At 49.9% G+C, this 25986-nt stretch overlaps 1 protein-coding gene across 2 annotated transcripts in view; it reads left to right on the top strand.

The window, feature by feature from the left end:
* Camk2a (calcium/calmodulin dependent protein kinase II alpha) overlaps window positions 1-25986 on the top strand; it is a 65219-nt gene that overhangs the window by 10540 nt on the left and 28693 nt on the right. For both annotated transcript variants that reach the window (XM_042692041.1, XM_042692040.1), the window contains exons 2-6: window positions 7117-7211; window positions 16372-16431; window positions 22793-22847; window positions 23909-23974; window positions 24083-24155. In XM_042692041.1, the coding sequence (XP_042547975.1) occupies window positions 7117-7211; window positions 16372-16431; window positions 22793-22847; window positions 23909-23974; window positions 24083-24155 (349 nt within the window). The remainder of the gene's footprint in view (window positions 1-7116; window positions 7212-16371; window positions 16432-22792; window positions 22848-23908; window positions 23975-24082; window positions 24156-25986) is intronic.

Below are 25986 nucleotides of genomic sequence, written 5' to 3'. Positions count from 1 at the left end.
GTCAGATGGCAAGTGCACTATAGCCATATGCAGCTAGTGGCCGCCATGCTGGACTGCACAGAATGTTCCCACTGGCACAGATCTATTGCTGGCATGCAACACTGATGCCAGAAAAGCCTCTGTACTGCTGAGCCAGGGCCCCATCCTAGCCTTTATCGAGGATGAAGAAACTGAATGACCAAAGAACTCTCACAAATGGCCCAGGAGGAAGTAGAGCTAGGGAGGCTTACCACCCTCTTTTATGTGGGGAAACTGACACCCAGAAGGATAGCAGGATAAGCCAGCTGGTAGCCAATCTGGGTGAGGACTCTCTTCCTCCTCTTCCTCTTCCTCTTCCTCCTCCTTCCTCTTTTGTCTTCCTCTCGTATCAGGGCTGGAACTCAAGGCTGGTATACCTCCACTTGAACTACAGTTCCCTTTTCAGCTTTTTTGGTGGTTAATTGAAGATAAGAGTCTCATGGACTTTCCTGTCTGGGGCTGGCTTCAAATCATGGTCCTCAGATTGTAGCCTCCTGAATAGCTAGGGTTACACGCATAAATCACTTTGCCCAGTTCAGGACTTGGGTCTTCTGCGTGCCTATCGAGGGCCCTTGGTGCTGACACTGATGACCACATTAACTACTTATGGCTCCAGGCCAGAGGAGATGATGGGCCTTGATTCTATCCTCTAGTCTCTATCCCATATCTCTACCTTGCTCTCATGGACATATGCTCCATACCCAGAGTGATGCACAGGGTGCTTGGAGCCTCACTGAGTCACACACACTCAGGGGCTACACCCAGATTCTAATGAACACCTGTGCCCAGACACCGTCTGCACTTAGGAATACTTGCCCCTTCCCCCTGTACCCGGGAGCACCACTGCACCCTTCTCCATCTTCACCCAGGAGCACCTCCTCACCTTCCCCATCTGCACCCAGGAGCCCCATCCTACCTCTTTCCATCTGTACCCAGGAGCACTACCCTGATTCTTTCCCCTGTGGTTCAGGACATTCTCCTCACTCCAAGGAACCTAGGAGCATTTTCACAGCCAGTAACTTTCCCCTGGCTCCACACCCAGCCTCACCCCTTCTCCTGAGGGGGGGGCATGCCTTCCACCCTTGCCTTCCTCATTCTCTCCTTCTTGCCCTTCAGTTCTGTCTATTCCCAAACTCTTGCCCTTGTCTTCCCTGCCTTGCCATCTGCTGACTGCCTACATGCCAGGTACTTGCTCACACTGGACAAGAATACAGAAATATGTTTTTGCCCCATGACTCTCCTTTGCCCTTTCTCCCTGATCCCCACCTCTAAGGCAGGCAGGGAAGCCTTCTGCCTTGAAGATGGAGACTTGAGGTTGCACGGGTAAACGACAAGGCTCCCTGGCCTAGGCTGTTTCCTTGCCTTCCTGGCCTCTCCTTACCTCCTGCAGTGTCTTCTGTTCTGTGCCCTTGATCCATCCATCAAATGGTGGATGTATACCATCATTGCCCTCGTATGGGAGGAAATGAAGAGGTCAAGGGACAAGTTCAGAGTCACACAGTCAGTTAAGTACAGCCAGGAGTGGAGTACAGGCCTTCATGACCACAGAACTCCAGCTTCTGAGAACTATACTCCTGCCTTTGGAGCAGATGAAAAAGTTCAAGGGTCTGAATTCTCTTGGCAAGCTTACCAGGACCGTTCCTGCCCACCTGAGGCCTCAGTTTCCAGTCTGTTAAAAGAGGGCTTTTAGATCTGATTTCTCGAGTTGCTATGGGATCAAGAGAAGCCTAATATTCTCACGGAGGGAAGCCTAGGCTTGGAAAGTCAGGAGCAGCACCTCCTTCTGCGCATGTAAGGAGGATGCTGCATCTCTGTCCTAGGACCAAATGCTGTATGTAACTGACTCCACAGGATGAGGACGTCCTTTGGGGCTGGGGCCACTAGTTAGAAACCTCAGGCCCACAGGAAATTGTGCCCCGTGCTAGGAGCCTGCTTAGAGCGTCATGGTGTCCCTACCAGTACCAATTCCAGGAGGTATGGGGCTTGTGACAGGACATTCTCAGAAGGCAGACCGGGCAACTCTGAGCTGTCCAGAAAGAATCACTTAGAGAGGGAGTTTATTTTCAGGGGCTGTACTCAGAGGGTCTGAGTAGGTCTGGGTGGAGCTTTAGAATTCATCGTGTAAAATATCCTCAGGCAGATCTGTAGCAGCTGGTTTGATGCTCACTGATCTGAGGCCCTCACCTAGAATAAAAGGGATTTTGCTGTTTGTTTTGTCTTTGTTTCAGTACTGAGGATTCAACCAGGGGCCTGTGTACTCTACCACCTGAGCATACTCCCAGTTATTTTGCCTTTCGTTTCTTTTTCACATATGCTCTTAAACAAAGTTTGCTGGACCAGCCTCCAACCTATTTTGAGCCTCCTGCATCTACTTCCCACCTATCTGAGGTTGCAGATGCACACTGCCATGTCCAACTTGTTTTTGAGATAGGGTCTCCTGAAATTTTCATCAGGGCTAGTCTATAATGCAGCTTAGGATGTCTGCTGAGATTTTAGCTCTACCACATCTGGGTAGGAGGTTTGTTTGTTTGTTTGTTTTTTCCTAATGGAAAAATTCTATTCATCCTCCTCCCACATCTTTCCACCCACACACTGAGTTCCAGTTCTGGACCAAGCCTAGGCTAGGTGCTGGTGAGCAGGGCAGGCCCAGCCCAGCCCTCGGCAGCTTGATGCCTCCTCCTTTCCTGCCCTCCCTCATGCAATACTCAGAGCCCTTCCCAGGCGTGGCTACTTTAAATGTTTTCTCTTGAGATAGTCTCGGAAATCCAGCATCTGTCTGGGCAGCTACCTGAAGGCCTTTGGGTCCTCCACCTGCCTTAGCAGGATGGAGCCTTTAAGAGATTGTTACCCCTCTTTGTCCCCAGATCACTTCTCCGAACACCCCTGGCTGAAAATCTCTCTTGTCTCATTTTCTGTTTCTCTCCATGTTGCTTAAATCCATTTTCTGTTCCCGCAAGTCATACTTTGGATATCAGAACAGAGAGGAAAGTGGGGTTCTGGTTCCTAGGAGCTCACTGGCAGAGTGAGAGAGACAAGGAGGAATGAGCAGCCCCCAGCTGGACCCAGATGGTGACATATATGAATATAGATGATATATATGGAATATATGATATATATGAAATATATATGACAAAGATGAAATGTATAACAAAGATGAAAGTGTTTGCTTCTTGTACAGAGTTCCTAAAACCCTTGCAGTTTCCTAGGTGATGGGGTGGCTGGAACATCTCTTCTTCTAATACTTATCTTTGATCCCCAGTTCTCAACACAGAGCTTTCCTGGAATTTCCTGGGTGTTAAGAGCATCTTTTATTCGACTAGGAGACTCATTATGGGGTCCTGGGTAGGCTTGGTCACCAGAAAGATCAAGCTATGATTAGAAGCATGGAACTGAATTGGGAGTTGGGACCTCATTTCTATAAGCCTAGCTACTCAGGAGGCTGAGATCTGAGGATTACAGTTCAAAGCTAGCCCAGACAAGAAAGTCTATGAGACTCTTATTTCCAGTTATCTATCAAAAGCTGGAGAATGGAGTTGTGAGTCAAGTGGCAGAGTATTATCCTTGCACAAAAGCAATAAGGGACAGCACCCAGACACTGAGTTCAAGCCCCAGAGCTGGCACACACACACACACACACACACACACACACACACACACACACACACACACACACACAACATTGAACTGGCATCCTCATGTCCTATCTTCCAGAAAGGACATCAGGGATTGAGCTAATAATTTATTGTGGCTATATGCTGGAGCCTCCATAAACATTCCCAAAGCATGGGGTCAGGAGAGCATCTGGGTGGATGAGCACGTTCTCACGGTAGAAGAGGTATGCTCACAGAAGCAGAGCTTTGGTGCTCAGGACGTTCCTAGCCTTGCCGTATGGACTTCTTCATCCAGCTGTTAATCTCTCTTCTTCACCATATTATTTTTGTATAGTAAACTAGGAATTGTGTTTTTTGTGAGGCTTGTGAGACATCATAGAAAATTCACAAACCAGAGAAGGGGTTGTGGGAATTCTCAGTTGCTAGCTAAGCTGAGAAGAAATGGGGGTAGCTTGGGGATCAACTTCCTGTGATTGGCGTTTGAAGTAAGGGGTAAGTCTTGTGGGATGGAGCCTTTAACCTGGGTCTGTGTCAACTCTAAGTGGTTTTGATACCTGAATTGTAGGAGACCCAACTCATGTCCTAACTGATGCAGAAGAATCAGTTTGTTGGAAAGAAGCAGTCCATATACAGTGGCCAGAAGTGATATAGGAGTGTTTAAAGGAAAGTGAGTTTTCCTTATACAAGACACTTGGAATCACTAAAGAAGAACCTGTGGCAGGGTCCCACTATCTCACAGAAGTTCTAGGGTCTCTCTACTTCATTACTGGTGAAGAACAGGCAGGGTATCTTGCCCCATGGAGAACCCAAACTTACTGCTGTGAAAGGCCATTGATTTATGTATGTATTTTGGCATTTTCTTTCTTCCTTGTCCTTGTCCTGTGTTCTCCAGTGGCTACTTCCTGGTAAGCGGATATGCAGCCAGTGATAGTACCTCCCAATGTGTGCAGAGCTGGGATCAGTGCCAACCTGTGGTTTCTTCCATCCACTAGTGCCATCCTCTGCCTCTGTTGGCCTCATCTGTGTGGCTTTAACCTGCCCATTATTCTACATGGGGAGATGAAACTTGGAAGCTATGTTGGGGTGAGACTTTATCAGGAACATGGATGTGTCTTGGCAGGAAGTGGGAGGCTCATGTGGTGTGGAAGTCCAAAACCATGACTGCAAATATCTGCAGCGGACAGTGACCCTGCCTGTCACTTGCTGGGTGACCTTGAGTGCTCTCCATGGAGCTTCACTGGGACTCTGAGTCTTGGGCCCTATTCCAGATGTGAAGAATGAGAATTGGCATTTTAGTGAAAGGCCCAGATGATTGGAATAAACACTAGCGTCTGGGAAGCCTGCCCAGAATCCCCTCTTCTCGCTGTCTGCACGTGGTTAGGGCAGTAATGATGCTGACCTCAGTATCAGGCCCCTCAGGAGCCTCTCATATCGGAGGTTGACCAGAAGACCTAACCTTTTAACTAATTTTATCTGTCCCTTAGCTCAAATCCTTTTGTAATAAGATGCCAGTATTTAAACAGGGGGAAATTTCTCATCAATTTTGAGACTTCTAGAATCTCTTGAAAAATTGAACATTGCAGGAAATGAGCACATTCCTTCTGACAGCAATCAGTACTCCCTTCCCCCACATTCATATTCTCATCTTGTCACTAATACTTGGAAGATAAAAATCTCAGGGGCTTCTTAAAACATGTGGAAATATGCTCCACCTTGGTCTTCAAAAAACAATTAAAAATGAAACCAACACTGGATTGTCCCTTTCTACCCTTCTTTCTAGCAAATATAAAAAATAAAGTTTGATAACTCACTGGGTTGACAAGGAAGGCAGATGAAATGGGTCAACTCACATACTAGTGGGAAAGTGAGATGACACCATCTTATTACCTGTTAAAATGGCCAAATACCATTTGTCTCTTGATCAAATGTTACCATTTCCCATAGGTAAATGCATATAACCCTAATGCACACACACACACAAGGGCAGTTATTATTGTACTGTTTGTAATAGCTAAAGATGAAAACAAACTCAGTTCTTCAATCTAGCTGGCTAGGTACAGTACTGGGTAGCCATACAATTACAAGTATATAATGTCAGGGTTTTTTTATATCATGATGGATACAAAGAGGAGTCTCCAAAGTGCACAGTCCAGAGCTGTATGTGTGTAAGAGCATCGGCAGAGAGAGCCAAGGACTCAGGCAATGGTCACCTCGGGGGAAGGAGGGGCTCTAAGAGAGTGGGGCACAAGGATGGGAGGGGCTATTTTCACTTCTACAGTTTTGTATCCTTTGAACTTAGAACCACATCAATGTATTACCTACTGACAGCCAGGCACCAGTGGCTCATGCTTGTAATCCTAGCTACTCAGGAGGCTGAGATCTTAAGATCTCAGTTTAAAGCCAGCCCAGGCAGAGAAGTCTGTGAGACTCATATCCAATTAACCAGCAAAACTTCAGAAGTGGAGGTGTGGCTTAAGTGGTAGAGCACCAGTCTTGAAAAACAACAATAAGGGCTGGGAAGGTGGCTCAGTGGTAGAGCGCTTGCCTTGCATGCCTGAGGCCCTGGTTTCAATTCCTCAGCACCACATAAGCAAAAAGAAAAAAGCCGGAAGTGACGCTGTGGCTCAAGAGGTAGAGCACTAGCCTTGAGCTGAAGAGCTGAGGGACAGTGCCCAGGCCTAGAGTTCAGGCCTCACGACCGGACCCAAAAAAAAAACAAAACAAAAAAAGAAAAACAACAATAAGCATCACCTAAGGACCAGTGCCCATGCCCTGAGTTCAAGTCCTAGGACAGGCACAAACAACAATGACAAAAACAACATCTTACCTACTCGAAGAATTAAAAATTTTCAGAGATATATTCTGTGTCTCTGACACTATAGGAATCTAATGTTTCGCAATTTGATGAGTGCCAACTTTTTTCCTTCCTTCCTTCCTTCCTTATTTCATTCCTTCCTTCCTTCCTTCCCTCCTTTCTTCCTTCCTTCCTTCCTACTTTCCTTTGTTTTATTCTGTCAATCATGGGGCTTGAACTCAAGTCCTGGGTGATGTCTCTGAGCTTTTGCGCTCAAGGCTAGTACTCTAAACTTTGAGCCACAGAACCAGCCACTTCTGGTTTTCTGGTCATTGATTGGAGATAAGAGTTTCATGGACTTTCCTGCCTACACAGATATCAAACCACAGTCCTCAGATCTCACCCTCCTGACTAGCTTGGATGACAGGTGTGAGCCACTGGTACCCAGCTGAATCTAACTTTTGATGACTCTGCAGGACTTCTCTTGGGTGAGACTAGAGTTTTTTGGTCCCTCTCTGGGTCTCTCTGGATTTCTCTATCCTTAAGGTGGCCACAGCTGCCTCAGTGAGTGTGAACAGCTGTAGGGAGGACATGGAGTTACTTCCCCAGCATGGTACCACTGCAGGAACTCTGGTGTCTCTGGGAAGCCCAGTGCTTAGACCCCTCACCTCTTGGCCTTCTCTGTCTTCCTAGGGGAGCCTTCTCTGTCGTGCGCAGGTGTGTGAAGGTGTTGGCCGGCCAGGAGTATGCTGCTAAGATCATCAACACCAAGAAACTCTCAGCCAGAGGTAGGTTCTGGCCCATGCCTCTCCCACAGGGCTCTCCTTCCCTTCTTCCCTCCCTCTACCTCTTGGTTTCCTTTTCTTGGAGAATCTAGGCTGTGGGCCAGACATCCCCCAGGAAGCTCTGATAGGACTTCCTTTCCCCGATCTTCTGCACTCCTTTCATTTCTCACCTTCACATCCCTGTTCTACCACCCTCTGCCTAGCGCCCTAACCTAGCTCCTTCCAACTCTGGCCTTCAGCTCACCTCTGCCCTGACACCCATCCTCCCTCCGAGGGGGTCTCCACCATTTTCTCTCTCCTGTTTGTTTCCCTCGTGGATGTCCTCTGGCTTAGCCTTACCCCATTTGCTGATTGGTTCCTTGTTATTAAACCTTGATCTTGACCCATTGCCTCTTGATGGGATGCTCCAAGAAGGTGGGCAGGCCTCATCACCACTCTGGGTGCTCTCAGCACCTGGGACAGGGCCTGGGCAAGGGGCTGGGTGTGGCCATGAACTCCAGGTATCTCTGTTGCATCATACCAGCACACTTTTTTTTTTTTTTGGGTCCGGTCCTGGGGCCTGAACTCTGGGCATGGGCGCTGTCCCTCAGCTCTTCAGCTCAAGGCTAGCGCTCTATCACTTGAGCCACAGCGCCACTTCCGGCTTTTTTCTTTTTGCTTATGTGGTGCTGAGGAATCGAACCCAGGGCCTCATGCATGCAAGGCAAGTGCTCTACCACTGAGCCACCTTCCCAGCCCCAACCAGACTGAAAAATCTCTAATCTGCATCTTTTCTTTTCTTTTTTCTTTCTTTCTTTTTTTTTTTTTTTTGTCATCTCACTACTGGAGCTTAAACTCAGGACCTAGTGCTTTTCCTTGGCTTTTTTTTTTTCTTCCAAGATTCGTGCTTTACCACTTGAACCATGCTTTTGCTTCTGGCTTTTTGCTGGTTAATTGGAGATGTCTCATGGACTTTTCTGCCAGGGCTGTCTTTGGTCCATGGGTCTCAGATCTCAGTCTCCTGAGTAGCTAAGGTTATAGGTATGAGCCACCAGCACTGGGCCTGAGATGCCCATGTGTGTGATAGAGACTAAGTTGTGGAAAAGCCTTCCCTCAGACTACTTGCCTTTAGCATTTGTTTAAAAGGGCAAGAGTGGCCATGACTATATCAGCATGTTGGAGATTGTTTTCAAAGATGTCAAAGTCTTCTCAAACCCCAGTGTATAAGTTATGTTGGGGGCTGACTGATCTGGGGGGAATTCTGTTGGGTGAGGGGGAGCAGCAGAGGGGCAGGCATATGTCCAGCGGCTTGACAGCTGCAGCTGTATGGGTGTGGGGCTCATGGAGCTCCTGCCTGTGCCGGTGCAGGTTTTTCTCTCTGTGCCCTTCAGGCCTCCCAGTAGGCCTCGTGTTGGCCTGTGCCTAGCTGCTTTCATCTCTGGCTCAGTGCTGCGGGGGATGCTGTCTAGTTACAGATTTCTGCACCCTGCAGGGTGAAGAGGCTCAGCACAGGGGTCTCTGAGGGCCCCCTGGATCCTCATATGGCAGGCCAGATCTGTGCAAGGTCGGGAGCCAGAGCCAAAGCCACAACTAGGGCCAAGGAGCCAGGCAGGCCTGGATTAGCTGTTTTATGCTGTGTAGCTCAGGGCAATCTGGTGCCCTCTCTGTGTTTGGTGTCACTAGGAATCACGGCAGATGTCACAAGGCCTGAGATACAGCAGGACATCTGGAGTTCACTGGCCCCTCTGGACCAGAATCATGACTTGGTTTGAATACTGGGGGTCCTGGATTACAAGTTCAGGAGTACATCCACACACACGCATACCACCCCTCACACACACACCATACACATATACACAGAGGTGGGGAGAGAGATGGTGGGCACAGGACAGCAGAACAGACATGACTCCAGCTCAGAAAGGTGACTAAACAAACATTGTTGAGAGACAGGACCTACTCTGTCCGGGCCAGGCTGTTTGTAGAGCTCTTGACTGCCTGGGAGGCGAGAGGAAGGTGAACCGGGCCTAGGTAAGCATGCAGGGTGGGTGTGGGTAGGTTAGCAGGGAACATTCCAGAAGTCTGCCAAGTGCCTGCTGTTTCTCCCCAGTGGGAGAGGTGGAGCCAGCCTCTTTTAGCAAGTCTCTTTTGTTTGTCACTCATGGAGCCTCCAGGGGGGCTTTAGTGCTTCTATTTGGCTGCACACTCTACATTTCTCCTGCTGCTGCTCAGAAAGGGCTGTGCCCACCCCGGGTGTCTGCCCAGCCCTCCCAGATCGCTGTGGATTCCTTGTGCTGGTGCTGCCCCGCCTCTTCTAGCAAACCCACCAGATACTCTGAACATGTATTCTAAAGCTAGTCTTTAAAAAATATCCATAATTCAAAGAAACCAGCGAAATGAAAAGTCAATTTTGCATGTCCAGTTCCCTGTCAGTTCTCAACCCACAATCAATGTCTCACAGTCTTTAAAAAATATCTATCTATCTATCTATCTATCTATCTATCTATCTATCTATCTATCTATCTATCTGCACCTGCATTTAAGAGAGAAAGAAAAGAGAAAGAGGAGGAAAGAGGGGAAGAGAGGGAGGAGAAAGGAAGGAAGAAAGGGAGGGAGGGAGAAGTGTGCTCTGCCCTGAGGGTTAGATATTCAGTGGGCGAGGCCCACGCCTGGGCATTGAGGATGCATGGCTGTCTGTCGCAGTGCAGTGGAAGGAAGAGAATTTGGGACAGGCTCCAGGCCACACCCCCCATCCCTTTCCTCAGTGCAGCCCGTTTGGATGCAGGGCACACAGATGTGGTTGGTGCCGTGGCAAGTGCCTGTGACCTTCTTAGGTGCTAGGCTCCACGGGCGAGCAGAGGGGTCACTTCCTAGGTCCCAAGCAGCCAGTCTCAGGACACACCATTTAAAATATGGTAGGAGCTCCTCTGGACTATACTTCAGCTTCATTCAGAGCCCCAAGAGGAGGCCCCCAGGAGGAAGTAAGGCCCACCATTCCCATCCTCCTAGCTTCTCTTCCCTGTATATCTGGTCTTTGGAGTTTGTTCTCCCAGGATAGGAAACCCTATTAATGCTCTGCAGAGGGAGAAGAAACTTCCCGCTTCTAGTCTTGTAGACTTTTCCACTTGGGCTCATTGTCCCTCCTGCCAGAACCCCATGTCCAACTATCTGTTGGAGCCGAGTCTCCTACAAGCAGAGCCTAGCTGGCCTGTGACTGCATTTCCTCTGCCCTGCCCTGTCCTGCCCTGCCTTGCTGTGCCCTGTTAGAACCTCTGGCTACAGGGATCTTCCTGTAGAGTATCTTCAACCTGGCCTCCCCACGCTGAGTTGACCCAGCCACCAAGGTGGGAAAAAGATGTGTGTGTGTGTGTGTGTGTGTGTGTGTGTGTGTGTGTGTGTGTGCATGTGCACATGCATGTGCCAGTACTGGTGTTTGAACTCGGGGCTTGGGTGCTGTCTCTTGGCCGTTTTCACTCAAGGCTGGTGCTCTGCCCCTTGAGCTAAGGCTGAACTTCTGGGTCTTTGGTAGTTAATTGAAGATAAAAAGGTCTCATAGACATTTCTGCCTGGGCTGGCTTTGAACCATGACCTTCAAATTTCAACTTTCTGAGTAGTTAGGCTTATAGGCATAAGCCACCAGTGCTTGGTAGAAGAAACCTCTTGAGATGGAATTCTGGGCATTAAGGGAAAATCTAAGACAATACCTGTGACAAATCCCTGTGACCTTTCACCACTGTGTGACTCTGATGAGTAGATGGACTGGTAACCAATTAATTAATTACTAAAATGGGAAGCAATGTGGCACTGTGATTACAAACACAGACTGAAATCTGACTCTGATGATTGTGTTGGGACCTTGGACACGCTGCTGGCTGCTCTATGCACTGTGGAGAATATTCAGGCAAGGTCTTGCCCTCGCTCACACAGTTTTCTAGGATCTGGGACTTGAAATAACATATGCATAAACTGGGTAGTTTCGAGCAGCAGTGCTAATATACTACTATAAAAATAAGTCAGGGTAAGAAGGAAATGACAGAGCAGGAAGGACACTCTTAGAAAAGGCAGCCACAGGGCTGGGAAGGTGGCTCAGTGGTAGAGCGCTTGCCTTGCATGCATGAGGTCCTGAGTTCGAGTCCTCAGCACCACATAAGCAGAAAAACCCAGAAGTGGCGCTGTGGCTCAAGTGGTAGAGCGCTAGCCTTGAGCTGAAGACCTGAGGGACAGTGCCAGGCCCAGAGTTCAGGCCCCACGACCGCCAAAATAAAATAAAATAAAGAAAAGGCAGCCAGACCATGGCTTTTACCTTTGATCCTAGCTGCTAGGGAGGCTGAGACTGGAAGGATCATGGTTCCAGGCCAGCCTCGGCAAAAAAAGTCCACGTGACTCCACTTTGACAGAGGAAGCCGGATATAGTGGCACGTGTTTGTCATCGCAGCTACTCTAGGAAGTATAAACAGGTGAATCATGGTCCAGGTGCATGCTTGGCTAGGAAGTGAAATCCTACCTCTAAAATAACAAGTTCAAAAAGGGCTGGAGGTGTGGCTCAGTGGTATAGTGCTTGTCTAGTAAGCTCAAGGCCTTGAGTTCAAATCCTAGTACCTACCTGCAAAAGAAGAAAAGAGAAGGCAGCCAGGAAAGCTCTCTGAGGAGATGACATTATGCTTCCTCAGTGAAAGGGGACAGTCATGAGAAGGTCCAGGAGAAAATCATTCCAAGCAGAGGAGAACAAGTGCAAAAGCCCTGAGGTAGAAAGGACCTTGGTATGCCTGAAGCCAGAAAGAGGACCAAAGTGGTTGCTGCTTCATAGTTGAAATGAGGCAGAATACAGAGAGATCTTGTTGGTTTGGTGTGGAGTTCAGGGGAAAATCCAAGAATGGGGCCTTCAGAACTCTGAGTTCTAAAAATAATTCTGAAAAGAAGGCTTCTCCTTTAATTACTGGGTCTTAGTTTCTCCATTAACATAACAGAGCAAAGGCCTCAGAGGTCTGGAGAAACATGGTCCCTCCATGTCTTCAAGTCTCTGAACTTTAGAATTTCAAAACATCCTGTGCAGGGTTCTAACATTATTGTACCATGTATGTGTTTTCATTCAGCACATGAACTCTGTGACAGCCACCATCCATGCACAAGATGGCACTGAGCAGGAGATGTACCAGAACAGTGTTCATGCATTTCCTGCAGGCTGGGCTACTGGAAAGACAGTGCAAGGTTGGGTGGCCAGCATTTCCCTGTCAGTGATCGGTGCCACTGGGCTCCTGGGCTGGTCACATGGAAAAAAAAACATCAAAATTGGGCTGGGAAGGTGGCTCAGTGGTAGAGCGCTTGCCTTGCATGCCTGAGGCCCTGGGTTCGATTCCTCAGCACCACATAAGCAAAAAGAAAAAACCCAGAAGTGGTGCTGTGGCTCAAGTGGTAGAGCGCTAGCCTTGAGCTGAAAAGCTGAAGGACAGCGCCCAGGCCCAGAGTTCAGACCCCATGACCGGACCCCCCCCAAAAAAAACAATAAAAAAACCAAAACATCAAAATCCTGCCTTGAGCAAGACACTAGTGGCTTACTCTTGTAATCCTAGCTACTCTGGAAGCTGAGAGCTAGAGGAGCAAAGTCTGAGGACAGATTGTATGAAAAAGTGTATTAGACTCGATCTCCAAAATAACTGGCAAAAAACCCAGAGCTGGAGGTATGATTCAAGTAATGGAGCTCCAGCAGAACAAGCAACCAAGCAATAGGGCATGAGTTCAAACCTTAGTACTACCAGAAAAAGAAAAAGAAAAAAAAAACACCTTGTATTTGGGCCCTACCAATTTAGTGGGTATGGTTTAGGCTGGAAGACTTCCTGTCCTCTCAGAATCCTGACCTCGACCTACTTCATTTCTGATCCTGCTGGGCTGGGGTGGAACAGGGCATGTTCAGAGCTGGGTCTCAGCCTTCCCTGGATGACCATGCCTCCTCTGTCCAGGAATCAGTGTCTGTGCGTGGAGGGTATGGAGGGAGGCTGGAAGGGAGGGGGAGAAGAGGATGTCCTGCCAAGGCTGGCAGCATGGGGAGGGGGGGTGTGTGTGTGTGAGCCTATGGTGTGGACACAGTGGACTTCATTGCCTTGCTGCTGGCAAAGCCATATTTTACCACTGACCTGGGCTTCAGAAGCCACTAGGGAGCAGAGATGTTGCTCTGGGGTGGGGATCTGGGTGACCAGGAACAAGACTAGAGCTTTTGTCCACCATTCTCACCTTTCAGCTTCCTTGCCTGCTCTGGAGGGGTCATTTGGTCACTAGGCTCTAGTCCTGGTTGGCCTCTACGTGTCAGTCAATGTGACCTCCTCTTTGTGGGCCCCAAAGTTCCCATCATGAGCCAGGTGGTGTGGTGGTGGCTGTTCACTGGCTGTGGAGAGCAGCACAGCTCAGAGTTTGAAGCCCAGCTCTGAAGTCTGACCCTCTGATGACAAGGTATGGCTTGATCACTGCTCCACCAAGGCTCACCTAAGGGTGTGACTTTGGACTCTACTTAACTCTGAATCTATGACCTTCCTCTGCAAAGCCAGCAATTGGTGGTCCTTCTTGCAGAGGATTGTTGAGCTGGCTTGGAAGGCGTATAAAGCAGTGCCTGGCTCATAGTCAGTACAGGTTGAATATCCTCAACCCAGAAATCCAAAACTTTCTGAGTACCATGTGACACTAGAAGTGGAAAATTCCACACATTGTTCACGCAAACACGGTGAAAAGGCTGGGTGCTGGTGGCTCACGCCTGTAATCCTAGCTACTCAGGAGGCCGAGATCTGAGGATCATGGTTCAAAGCCAGCCTGGGCAGGAAAGTCAGTGAGACTCTTTTTTTTTTGGTCCGGTCCTGGGGTCTGAACTCTGGGCCTGGGCGCTGTCCCTCAGCTCTTCAGCTCAAGGCTAGTGCTCTACCACTTGAGCCACAGCGCCACTTTCAGCTTTTTTCTTTTTGCTTATGTGGTGCTGAGGAATCGAACCCAGGGCCTCAGGCATGCAAGGCAAGCGCTCTACCACTGAGCCACCTTCCCAGCCCGTCAGTGAGACTCTTATCTCCAATAAACCACTACAAAACCAGAAGTGGCGCTGTGGCTCAAGCGGGAGATCGCTTGCCTTGAGCTGAGGAGCTGAGGGACAGCGCCCAAGCCCAGAATTCAAGCCCCATGACTGACAGAAAAAAAAAATGGTGAGAATATTGGATAACTACCTTCAGGCTATGTCTACACAGAGCATATGGAAGCATTAATTCTGTGGTCAGTCTCGAGTCCTATGCCCAAGGCATCTCGTGATGTTTATGAAGGGATGCTCTGCATGTAGTCTACATTTGCTAGTAGTTTCTTTTAACCCTGTTGTCTGAACTCAAGGCATTAACTTCCAAATTGTGAGAAAAATACTGTAAGGGGCACTGGGAAAAGCATTCAGCTCTACTCCTTCACCACAGACGCTTTGTTTGCCCAGACTGCAGTTTTCTTTGTGCAAAGTGGCAGTGGAGTCCGCAGTGGACTGTGGTAACACCGACTGGATCGTGTTCCTAGTGGTGCAAGCGTTGGGGGCCACAGATAGCAGGTGCTCAGCAAGCTTCTCCTAGGTGGATGGGAACGCCCCAGGAGTTTGAATGGGGATCCTGAGGGCTCTGGGCCAGTCCTGAAGCTGCCACATGCAAGTTCTGTCCTACAGGCATTAGGGACACTCTGTCCCCACCCCAGAGTCTTCTGAAAGGAAGGCACTCCTGTGCAGAGCGCACAGTCAGTCATTTGTCCTTCATTTACTTCTTCTCCCCCCCCACCCCTTTCTTTCTTTGTGCCACCCTGGCCTAAGCTTTTGTGCTCACAGCTAGCATTCTACCACCTGTGCTATAGCTCCACTTTCAGGTGTTTTCATTTTGTTTGGTTTTGGTTTTGGTAGTTAATTGGAAATAAGAGTCTCAAAGACTTTCCTGCCTGGGCTATCTTCTAATTGCCATCCTCAGATCTCAGCCTCCTGAGTAGCTAGGATTATAGGCATGTGTCACTGGTGCCTGGCTTCATTTAGCCATTTCTTGAGTCTGTTGTGTACCAGGCATTCAGGTAGGGGGGAATGGCAGGGACTCTGCCTTTAAAGACATAAGTGTCTATGAGAGAGAGGAACATTTTTTCGGAGGTCACTGAGAACACAGAAGGGGCCCTGGCATCATGGCAGTAGAGGCAAGTTGCTAGCAACTAGTGATGTCTACAGGTGGATTGATGTCTGGTGAGTGGGCATGGGGGCACGCTGGGACACCTGTGCTGAGAGCTGCTAGTGTCAGAGCCAGAGGACCGAGGTCATGCGAAGGGGGAAGAATCCAGCAGCAGTCTGTCTGCTAGGCCAGTGTTAGGTTTTTAAAAAGAGGTAGCCGAGTAAGAACAGCAGCACACACGTGGTATTCAGGTAAGGGGTAGATTTATTCATCGTTCCGGCTGGCATCAGGCCATCTTGGTCCTCCACGCGGTGGGGAAAGGCCTGGGAAAGAGAGCTGGGAGCGCTGGGAAAGAGAGATCTGGGAAAGAGAGAGAAAAGAGCTAGAAAAGAGAGAAAAGAGCTAGAAAAGAGTGCATCTGGGAAAGGTGGGAAAGAGAGAGAGCTAGGAAAGAGCTGAGAAAGAGCTAGAAAAGAGCAGAGAGAGAGAGAGAGAGCGCGTCTGGGCCTGGGCTAGGCCTTATCTAGGGTATGGGCGGAGAAAGGTGTGGCCACATCAAATTCAGATGTGACCTCAGCGGATGCAGACGTGACCTCTTCCAGGTGTGCCAGTTGCCTAGGTAACGCAGGTACTGGGTGGAGACTTTGCTGCGAGGAGGGTGGAGTCTGCTCGCCATCCAGGAGTGGACCTTACAGTCAGGACAGGAGGGGTGGGCCTGGAGGGGGCCAGCAGGTGGGGAGGGGGGCAGGAGCTAGGCCGGGGCAACCCAGGCAAGGGGGGCAGCATAAGCTAAGCTGGGGGCACCCCAGGTGGAGAGGGGGGGGCACTCCAGGCTTGGGGGGGGGGGCTTGGTCTTGTCACACCGAAAGTGACTTGAAAAATCCTAGAACCTGATTGCGTCGACAGGCAGGGCCTCACACAAGTCTGGGAGACCCAGGGCTCCCCTCTCCAGCGCACCCCACTGCTGTCCCAAAAGACCGCCTGGGGTGTTGGGGGAGGGTCCTCCCCTCCTAGGGACTCATCTGGCCTTTGTGTTTCAGATCACCAGAAGCTGGAACGGGAGGCCCGAATCTGCCGCCTGCTGAAGCACCCCAACATCGGTGAGCCCCAGGGGTGCAGCTGCTCTCTTTCTGCGGGGACGGAGGCGACGGGAGTGGGAGAGAGGGCGTCTTGCATGGCTCCACGCGACTGGAGACCAGCTTGGTTCGGGGGAAGGTGAAGAAAAGGCCCTTCCTCCAGTCCCATGCTGCCTGCCGCAGCCTCCTTCAGAAAAGCTGTTCCTTGAGCTCCGGAGAGATCTAAATAGGCCAGGGGGGAGCTTCGCCTTGCATGGTGGTGGGGCCCACTCCCCAGCCCCCCACTCCCTACAGGGCCCCACCCACCTCCCTGCCAGCCTGGTGTGGACTGTCCCTGGAGAAGCTGGGTGCGGGGCAGGTGTTCTGGGAGCCAGAACAGGGATGGACCCACCGCAGACAGAGCCCCACTGCCTGACACCCCCACTCCTATGCTAATGGGTGCAGGTCCCTGCAGTCAGGGCTCTGGGTAGTGAGGGGAGGAGCAGCTGTGAGACCCAGCTATCAGGGTGGTGTTGGTAGATAAGCTGCCCTCTCGGGCCCCTTTTCAACATTGAGCAAGGGCAAGGCCTGAGCACTGGCAAAGGTGGAAAGATGGCTTCTGACTCAGTGGGCCTGGCATGGGCCTGGGTCTCAGCTCTCAAGGCTGCCAGCAGATGCCAAGGCCCTGGTGGAGGAGCTAGCTCTGTAAGGAGGGTTCCCGCGATGACAGCAGCCACCACACATTCCTGGGGTCCCAGGGTCCAAGGGTTCACTCCCGGAGGAAGCAGCTCAGTCTGCTATTTATACCCAGGGACTCCTCCCTTCTCCTGCCATAGTGGTGGGGGGAAGGGGAGAGGGGGAGGGCTGACCTGCAGCTCACCTGGGCTTCCAGTGTCTCCTGGGTGTGTGATGGAGGGGTGAGAGTGATTTCTAAACCTCCGGCACTTAAAGAGGCTCAGTGGCACATGTATGTGTGTGTCTGTGTACACATGCGTGTGCTGCTCCATCTCTAGTCAGTGCTGCTCCCTCTATTTTGCACCTCTCTCCCCTTCCCATTCCCAGCCTTACTAGGAGGACTAAGCTATGGGTTTTGGGATGACAGATTGCAGGTCATTCCCTAGGTTTGCTGTTTCATTGCTGTGTGACCTTTTGGACACTCTGAAGGTTTAGATGCAAAATAGAAATAGGTATAAGTGGAGACAGGTATAAACCTGCCCCAATATTGGTACCAAAAGAAAAAAGAAAATATCACAAGAATGTCTGAAATTCATGACTTCAGATGTATAAATAAAAACTAGGCTACAGACTTGTTTCTTCTATGCTTGGGGGGTGGGAGAGGAACTCACTATGTAACACAGGCTAGCCTCAAACTCACAATCTTGCCTCAACTTCTTGAGTACTGGTATTGCAGGAATGTACGACCAAACCCAATTCAGATTTGTTTGTCTTATGACTTTTTGTTCTGTTTTTATTTGAGACAAAGTCTCATTTATGCAGGTCAGGCTAGACTCAAATTCAGGATCCTTCTTTCCCAGCCTCTTGAGTGCTAGGATTACAGGCATGACACATCATGCTTGGCTTATTCTATTTCCAAATCCTTAAAAGTCAAGTGACTATTCAACTCATTAGACACAAACACTCTACGCCCTGTAGCAGGAGCTGGGATGCCACTGCAGTGGTAGCCCGTGAATCCTACCTATTCTCTTGGGCTTGGGCTGACGTGTTCTTCAGAGTGGTCCTCATTCTGACAGGGAATTGTAAGGAGGCCTGCCTCCTGTTCCTGGGTTCTGGGGTGTGATTCCACCCTGCTCAGGCTGTAGCAGAGCTCAAAGCAACCAGAATAACCCTCCACCCCCGCAAAGAGCCTGCTTCTGAGTCTGCTAGGAATTGCTCAGGTGGGCAGCCATTTATACCAGCACAGTTGAGTCTGGAGTGGAGAAAACCTCCCCCAGCTCTGTGCATCCTATGAGCCCTGAGGCCTTTTCAGGTCCTGAGGCCGAGGTCAGAGGGTGGATCTCGGATCCCAGCCTTTCTGGCATACTTCCAAAGGGCCTTGTTCTAGATGGTTCTGGCTGTTGCATGGCTTCCCATTTGGGAAAGGGAATAAGCTGACCTCCCACCAGAGTAGATAGAAAGCATCCACTCTCCAAGAATCCTGGAAGGAAGGCGGGTGAGGAGAAGGGATGTAGTCACGCGTGGCCTTGGCACACTAATGATTCACTTACTGCGACTCTCCCGCAGGCTCCCCATCTAGCATCAGCACTAGGGGAATGTGGGCTTCCAAGTGCACTGTGTGCAGCCTTCCCGGAAGTGGATCCGGCCAGGCGCCCCCATGGTAGGGTGGCTGGGGGCATAACCCTGGCTAACCTATGGTCGCTGGATTCTACAAACTAAAAAGACAGTCAGTACCCACACACATTTAAAAAAAAATGAAGCCTGACCTTCACTTTGAAATGCACTAAGAAATTAAAATAGATGAGTAGAGAGGCCAGTAGATTAAATGCTATGAATGGTAAGTATAGAAGTGCTTACTTAAAAAAAAATTGGTATTACTATGTGATTCTACCATATGTACTCTTAAGATTTTGCTTTATAAGGCTGGGAAGGTGGCTCAGTGGTAGAGCGCTTGCCTTGCATGCCTGAGGCCCTGGGTTTGATTCCTCAGTACCACATAAGCAAAAAGAAAATGGCCGGAAGTGGCGCTGTGGCTCAAGTGGTAGAGCGCTAGCCTTGAGCTGAAGAGCTGAGGGACAGCGCTAGGCCCAGAGTTCAGGCCCCACAACCGGACCCAAAAAAAAAAAAAGATTTTGCTTTATATATTTAAAACATATGTTGGGTTTTTGTTGTTGTTGTTGTCAGTTGTAGCTCTTGAACTCTGAGCCTGGGCACTGTCCCTCAGCTGAGCTGAGCCACAGCACTGAGCCACAGTGCCACTTCCAGTTTTCTGGTGGTTCATTGGAAATAAGAGTCTCATGGACATTCCTGCCCCGGCTGGCAGGAATCTGCCAGATCTCAGCCTCCTGTGTAGCTAGGATTACAGGTGTGAGCCACTGGTGCCTGGCTGTTGTTTATTTGTTTTGTTTTTGTTTTGCCTGTAGGTGCTAGGGCTTGAGCTCAGGTCCTCATGCTCTTGATTGGCTTTTTTTTCTCACAGCTGGCACTTTACCACTTGAGCCACATTGCCACTTCCAGCTTTTTGTTGTTGTTGGTGGTGGTGGTGGTGGTCATGGGGCCTGAAACTCTGGGCCTGGGCGCTGTCCCTCAGCTCTTCAGCTCAAGGCTAGCACTCTACCACTTGAGCCACAGTGCCACTTCCTGCTTTTTCTGCTTATGTGGTGCTGAGGAATCGAACCCAGGGCCTCATGCATGCAAGGCAAGCGCTCTACCACTGAGCCACCTTCCCAGCCCCACTTCCAGCCTTTTGCTGGTTAATTAAAAGTCTCACGGACTTTTCTGTACGGACTTCAAGCTATACTTCTCAGATCTCATCTTCCTGAGTAGTTAGGATTACAGGTGTGAGCACTAGTGCTCAGCACATCTGTCAGTTTCTATGAGTTTATGTCACTTTTTGTGGCTGAGAAAAATTAAAGGGAGGAAGTAGTTCTTTTGGCTCATGGTTTCAGATCTTTCAGTCCCTGAGGGAGTGGCTCTGTTGTTTCTAAGCTGTGGTGAATTGGATATTAGGAAGTACTTAGTAGAGTGCAATGCTCACTCATGCCTGCCCAGAAGGGAAGAAGGGAAGAGGGCAGTGCGGCGGGTGGGACTGGGGGTGTCAGGGATAAGATATCCTCTTCAGTAGCACTCCTGGTGACCTGCTTCCTCCAACTAGGTCGGCAGCTCCACACAGCCATTCGGCTATGACTTCATCAGTGGGTCAATCCACGGACAAAGCTAGTGAGAGCCTGTTTGGTGGTACAATCACCTCTCAATAGCGCCACCAGCTGGGGAACCCAGCTTTCAACACATAGACTTTTCATGGGGAGACACTTCATAGCCGAACCATGACAGTATATAATGTCATTTAAGAAAGTCTTACTATTTTGCTAGAGGTGGTGGCTCATGCCTGTAGTCCTATCATTCATGAGATGGAAACAATACAATCATGAGTTTAAGGCTAGCCTGAATTATATAAATGAGACCTTGTCTGGAAGTGGCGCTGTGGCTCAAGGTGGTAGAACACTAGCCTTGAGCACAAAAGCTCAGGGACAGTGTCCAAACCCTGAGTTCCAGCCCCGTGACTGACAAAAAACAAACAAACAAAAAACAAACAAACAAGACCTTGTCTTAAAACCCTAAGACTGAGATATGGCTCAGTGGTAGAGTGCTTGCCTAGATAACCCCTGGGTTTGATCCTCCGCTATGACTTAGCAGGGAGAATGGCTTAATATTTTAGAGCATTCTGTTTGGTTGTGTTTCTTTGTGCTGGTACTTAGGCTTGAACTCAGAGCCTCACACTCTTATTAGGCTTTTTCATGCGAGGCTGGGGCTCTACTACTTGAACCACATATCCCCTTCTGGCTGTTTTGGTGTTTGAGACTGGAACTCAAACTCAGTGCCTAACACTTTTGCCCATTGGCTAGCACTCTATGCTTCTGGCTTTGGGGAGTTCATTGAAGATAAGAAGCTCATGGGATTTTTATTTTGCTCAGGCTGGCTTCAAACTGTGATCTTCATTTCTCAGTCTCCCAAGTAGCTAGAATTATAGGCAGGAGCTCCCAGCTCCCAGCTTTTAATTTAAGCCTGTGCCCTGTCATCTTCTATCTCTTGTCCCCAGGGGTTACCCACTTGCCTTTCTGCCTCTGAAGTTTTTGTGATTATGAGAGCCAAAGCCATCCAAGGGGCTCAGGTAGAGCTTGAACTCACAGCCTGAGTGCTGTCCCTGAACTTTTTTGCTCAAGGCTAATGCTCTGCCACCTTGAGCTACAGCTCCACTTCCAGTCTTTTGGTGTTTCATTGGAAAAAAGAGTCTCACAGACTTTCCTGCTTGGGCTGGCTTCAAACTGCGATCCTCAGATCTCAGCCTCCTGAGTAGCTAGGATCACATGAGCCATCACTGCCTGCCAGGGAGGCTCAGTTCTGAGTCAGCAACATATACATGATCAAAACTGAGTGGCGTAGGGTTTACAGTGAAAAGTGAGTCTTCCCCTACTTCTTTCTCCCATGGGTACTCCAAAGCTGTTTCTCTGAGTTCTCCCAGACTGGTGCCATGCATAAGCTTAGTGAATACATCCTCTTTAGAAAGAATCATACTGCGCGTACTTTGCTTTTCCACTAAACAACATGATCTGGAGATGATTCCAAGCCAGTGGCTATATAAACTGCCGCATTGTTCTAGCAGCTGCCTGGCTTTTCTTTGTGAGGGAGGAGCCTAGCTGACCCAGCCCTGCTGCGAGCACATTTTTAGGCTGTAGCTCAGGAAAGGACGGGCCCTCTGCTCTCACAGCTGGCCCTGTGCTGACAGGGCAGAGCCCTCAGGGCCAGCCCCGGGTCTTAGGCCCTTCTGTTAAAAAGCTCAGGTACTTTTGGGAGCTCTGGGTTCCTGGGAGTTTTCTGTTGCTGGTAAATGAGTTGTGAAGAGATGGCAGCTTTACAGCAGCCTGAGCTCAGGGACAGACTGCTGTCATGCCCACCCCAGCCCCCACAACTTGATTGTCTTTCAGACATAGGAGCAGAACAGGGGTGTTAGCTTAAGGCCAGCACTGTATGAGCACCAACTGTATACCTCATATACTTCTACAACAACACCTGTAATTTTTTTTTTTGGTCGGTTGTGGGGCTTGAACTCTGGGCTTGGGTGTTGTCCCTGAGCTCTTCAGCTCAAGGTGAGTGCTCTACCACTTGAGCCACAGCACCATTTCCAGTTTTCTGGTGGTTAATTGGAGATAAGAGTCTCACAGACTTTCTTTCCCGGGCTGACTTTGAACTGCCATCCTCAGATCTCAGTCTCCTGAGTAGCTAGGATTACAGGCGTGAGCCACTGGCACCTGGCAACATCTGTAATTTAAAAAGTGTCATTTTTGTAGTCCAGGCAAAGGAAGAGGCTCAGAGAGGCTTAGCAACTTGTCCACAGTCACACAGCCATCCAGTCCATGGCAGAAATTAGAGCCACAGGCTTCTTCCAAGACTCAAGCCTGCCCACCAATGGAACTGAGGATTGGAGAAGGGAGAAGGTCCAACTTTGATACAACAGAGGTCTTCCGTCTTTAGATCTAGGCCTTTTTCAGCCAGGCCTGAGGTCTTGGTGTGCCATCTGCATATGTCCAGATGTCACCAGAAAAGCGTGCAGTGCCAAGTGTGTACTCAGTGGCTGAGTAGTTGGGATATTGGCTACATGGGAGTGAGAGGGGCGGTGGGGGTGGCAACCAGCGTGTCCAGATGTAACGAATTGCCTTGGCCCCTCCCACAGTGCGGCTCCATGACAGCATTTCTGAGGAGGGACACCATTATCTGATCTTCGACCTGTGAGTCTACATGTGGGTGCGGGGTGCCTGGGCAGGGGTGGCCTGAGGGGTCCCCAATGTCTTCAGGGTGGGCTGCGCTCCTTCTTCTATTCAGAGTCTCTCCAATGTGGCTGTCTTATCACCTAAGCTGTACAAGCTGCATTTGCTGATTAAAACCCCAAGCACTTTTAACTAGCATCATATATTTATTTTTGTTTCTGTGCTATTTGTGGCCAGTGATGCCGGTTTGCCATTCGTCATGGCAATATAAAGTTGCCTTTTGGAATAGGATTTGTTAAAGCCAGAGAGAAATGACAGGCTGGTTCCTGGGTGGGTGGTAGAAATCAATGATGCCACCGGCTATGGAACAGGCTTTGCTGGGCTGTCGATAATTGGAGAGGAGGGTGAAACACACTTGCTGTCTGAGAAGACTTTGCGTTTTCTCCTTAACTTTCCTGTAACTCAAAGCTGCTCTACAAGTCCTTAAGACTTCCTCTGCAAAATAACCCCCAAAGAGCTGGGCTGGACATGTGAATCAAGTAGTAGAGAGCCAGCCAGCCTAGAAAGCTCAAGGCCCTGAGTTCAAACCTCAGCATGGAAAAGAGAGAGGGGTGGGGGAAGAAGAAAGGAAGAGAAAAAGAAAAAAAAGAACAAAGAAAGAGGAAAGGCAGGCAGGTTATAACTGGTTGTAGTGTGGTATGTCTATAATCTCAGCACTTGGAAGGCTGAGACCGGAGGATCAAGGGTTTAAGTACAGTCTGGGCTACATGAAGGGAAGGGGGGGGTGTTAAAGCTAAGTTGTAGAGCAAACAGAAAAGTAAAAAATAAGCCTTTGGGCTTCCAGGAGCTTAACGAACATAATCATGTGTTCTGAGCCCCGTCCCAAATAACCATAAGCCAGTCAGGACCCTGTGTGTGTGGGGGGGGGTAGTTGGAAGGAGGAAAGGTGTGCTGGACAGGGTCTTGCAATAGCAGGCGGCCCAGTGGGCTGGCCCCTCTTCCCAGATGACTTCCCGGAGAGCCCGCAGGCTGGGTGGCGCTGGAGTCTCAGTGAGGAGGTGACTCCACTCTTGTCTCCCCAGGGTCACGGGTGGGGAGCTGTTTGAGGACATCGTGGCTCGGGAGTATTACAGTGAAGCAGATGCCAGGTGAGTGCCAGGTGGAGCCCGGCAGTGGTATCTGGATGCAGGGCGTTTTGCCTTCTGCCAGCTTCTCAGAGGGCCTGCCCTCAGCCTCACCCCTTCTTCTCTCCCCAGTCACTGTATCCAGCAGATCCTAGAGGCTGTGCTGCATTGCCACCAGATGGGGGTGGTGCACCGGGACCTGAAGGTGAGCAGCCTATCCCAGAGCTCTTCCTGCCCTCCCTCCCCCTCTTCCTGTCCTCCCTCCCTCCCCCTCTTCCTGCCCTCCCTCCCTCTCCCTCAAGCTGGCTGCACCTGGCTGGAATCCCTTTAAACCACCTGAGTTAGACGGGTGGGAACATTTCCCCCACTAGCAGATGAGGAAGATAGGGCCAACTGGATTTGGGCTCTGGGTGCCCAGGCCCAGATTCTTTGTTGTTCAACCAGGGTGGGAAAGGCGGGCGGGCTGGGTTCAGATTCCAGCCAGGCAGTGGTCCAGCCACTTGGCCAGGGATTTCTTGACCTCCTGGCTTCCCTAGAGAGGGGGTTGCCAGAGAAATCACATAGTCATTGAGAGCACAGTGCCTGAGACACAGGCCTGCTACTGTCCGTTTGTTGTTGCTCCAGTCCTGGGGCTTGAACTCAAGGCCTAGGCACTGTCCCTGAGCTTTTTCTGCTCAAGGCTAGTGCTCTACCACTTGAGCCACCGCACCACTTCTGGCTTTTTGGGGGGGTAATTAATTAGAGATAACTGTCTCAAGGACTTTCCTGCATGGGCTGGCTTTGAACTGCTATCCTCAGATCTCAGACTCCTGAGTAGCTAGGATTACAGGTGTGAGCCACCAGGGCCCAGCTTCCTGCTGGGGTTCTTGTTCTGGGGTGTCTGGTAGGCCAAGTCCTCACTCAGCCGACTGGAAGGAAGAATGGGGCAGGTCTACGAGTCTACGGCCAGCACAGGCTGCATAGCTCTGTCCCATCAGATCTCTGCAGAGCCTCATGGCTGGTAGTTCACAGCATCCTTGCTTTGCCCAATAGGAAACCAAGGCTGCAAAAGTCTTTAAGATTTTCCCAAGGAAGGCATTCCAGTTCTACCTGACCTTCAAATGCCAGATTCTATGACCTCAGGGTCCCCTCAAGTCACTTCATACAGCTACTGCTTGGCCCAACCTCTTCCAGGGTGACTTTGCCAGTCTCTGGCCTTTAGGAACAGTGAACTCACCTAGGGAGATGCCCCTGGCACCATCTCAGAACCTTCTTTTGCTTGGTCGTGTTGCCACAGCAATCAAGCATACAGCTCCCAACATCCCTGGAGGGACTCAGGCAGCTTTGTTGCTGCTGCTGAGTCTTTGGCAGGTGGTATTGCACATTTCCACAAGGGATATGGCTCCAGGCCCCTCCTTATCCTGGACACCCTCCTGAGCATGCTCCATCCAATCGGAGTCTTTCTTCTAGTCACAGACCTCCGCACAGAATCCCTTGCCCCTCTTTTTGTGTGCCCTCCAAGATTGTTCCCATTGTACTACAGCCCTTACACACACACACACACACACACACACACACACACACACACACACACACACACACACACACACATGCATGCACATGGAATGAGGAGGAAGAAGAGGAGGAGGAATTGGAAAAGGAGGAAAACGCCTAGATTTAGGCCATTCTGTCACTAATTGGTGACACAGTCAGCAAATTGGGACAGAAAACTGCTGAGACCCAGGATGTGTTGGGAACATAGTCCCCAGAGGACAAAGGAGGCCTTGTGAAGCAGGCAGCGGTAGCTTCATTTGTTTGGGCCTGGGCTAGCTTTGGACAGTAGAAAGTTGGAGGTGTGACTCCTTGAAAGGCCCACTGGGGGAAAGTAGGAGGAAGAGTAGAAAGTAGCTGTCCCCAGACACCTCCACAAGCAAGAAGTCTGTGCATCTTAGAAATCAAGAAAATAACACAGACACTGCAAGGTGTTTTTATGGATTGTCTCCATCAATCTAGACAGACCGGACCCCTCAAGTCAGGTAGGGACTGTCTCTATTACT

The sequence above is a fragment of the Dipodomys spectabilis genome, unplaced genomic scaffold, assembly GCF_019054845.1.
Source record: "Dipodomys spectabilis isolate Male_0828 unplaced genomic scaffold, ASM1905484v1 ptg000147l, whole genome shotgun sequence".
Taxonomy (NCBI): domain Eukaryota; kingdom Metazoa; phylum Chordata; class Mammalia; order Rodentia; family Heteromyidae; genus Dipodomys; species Dipodomys spectabilis.
This window is presented reverse-complemented; position numbering and strand designations above follow the sequence as displayed.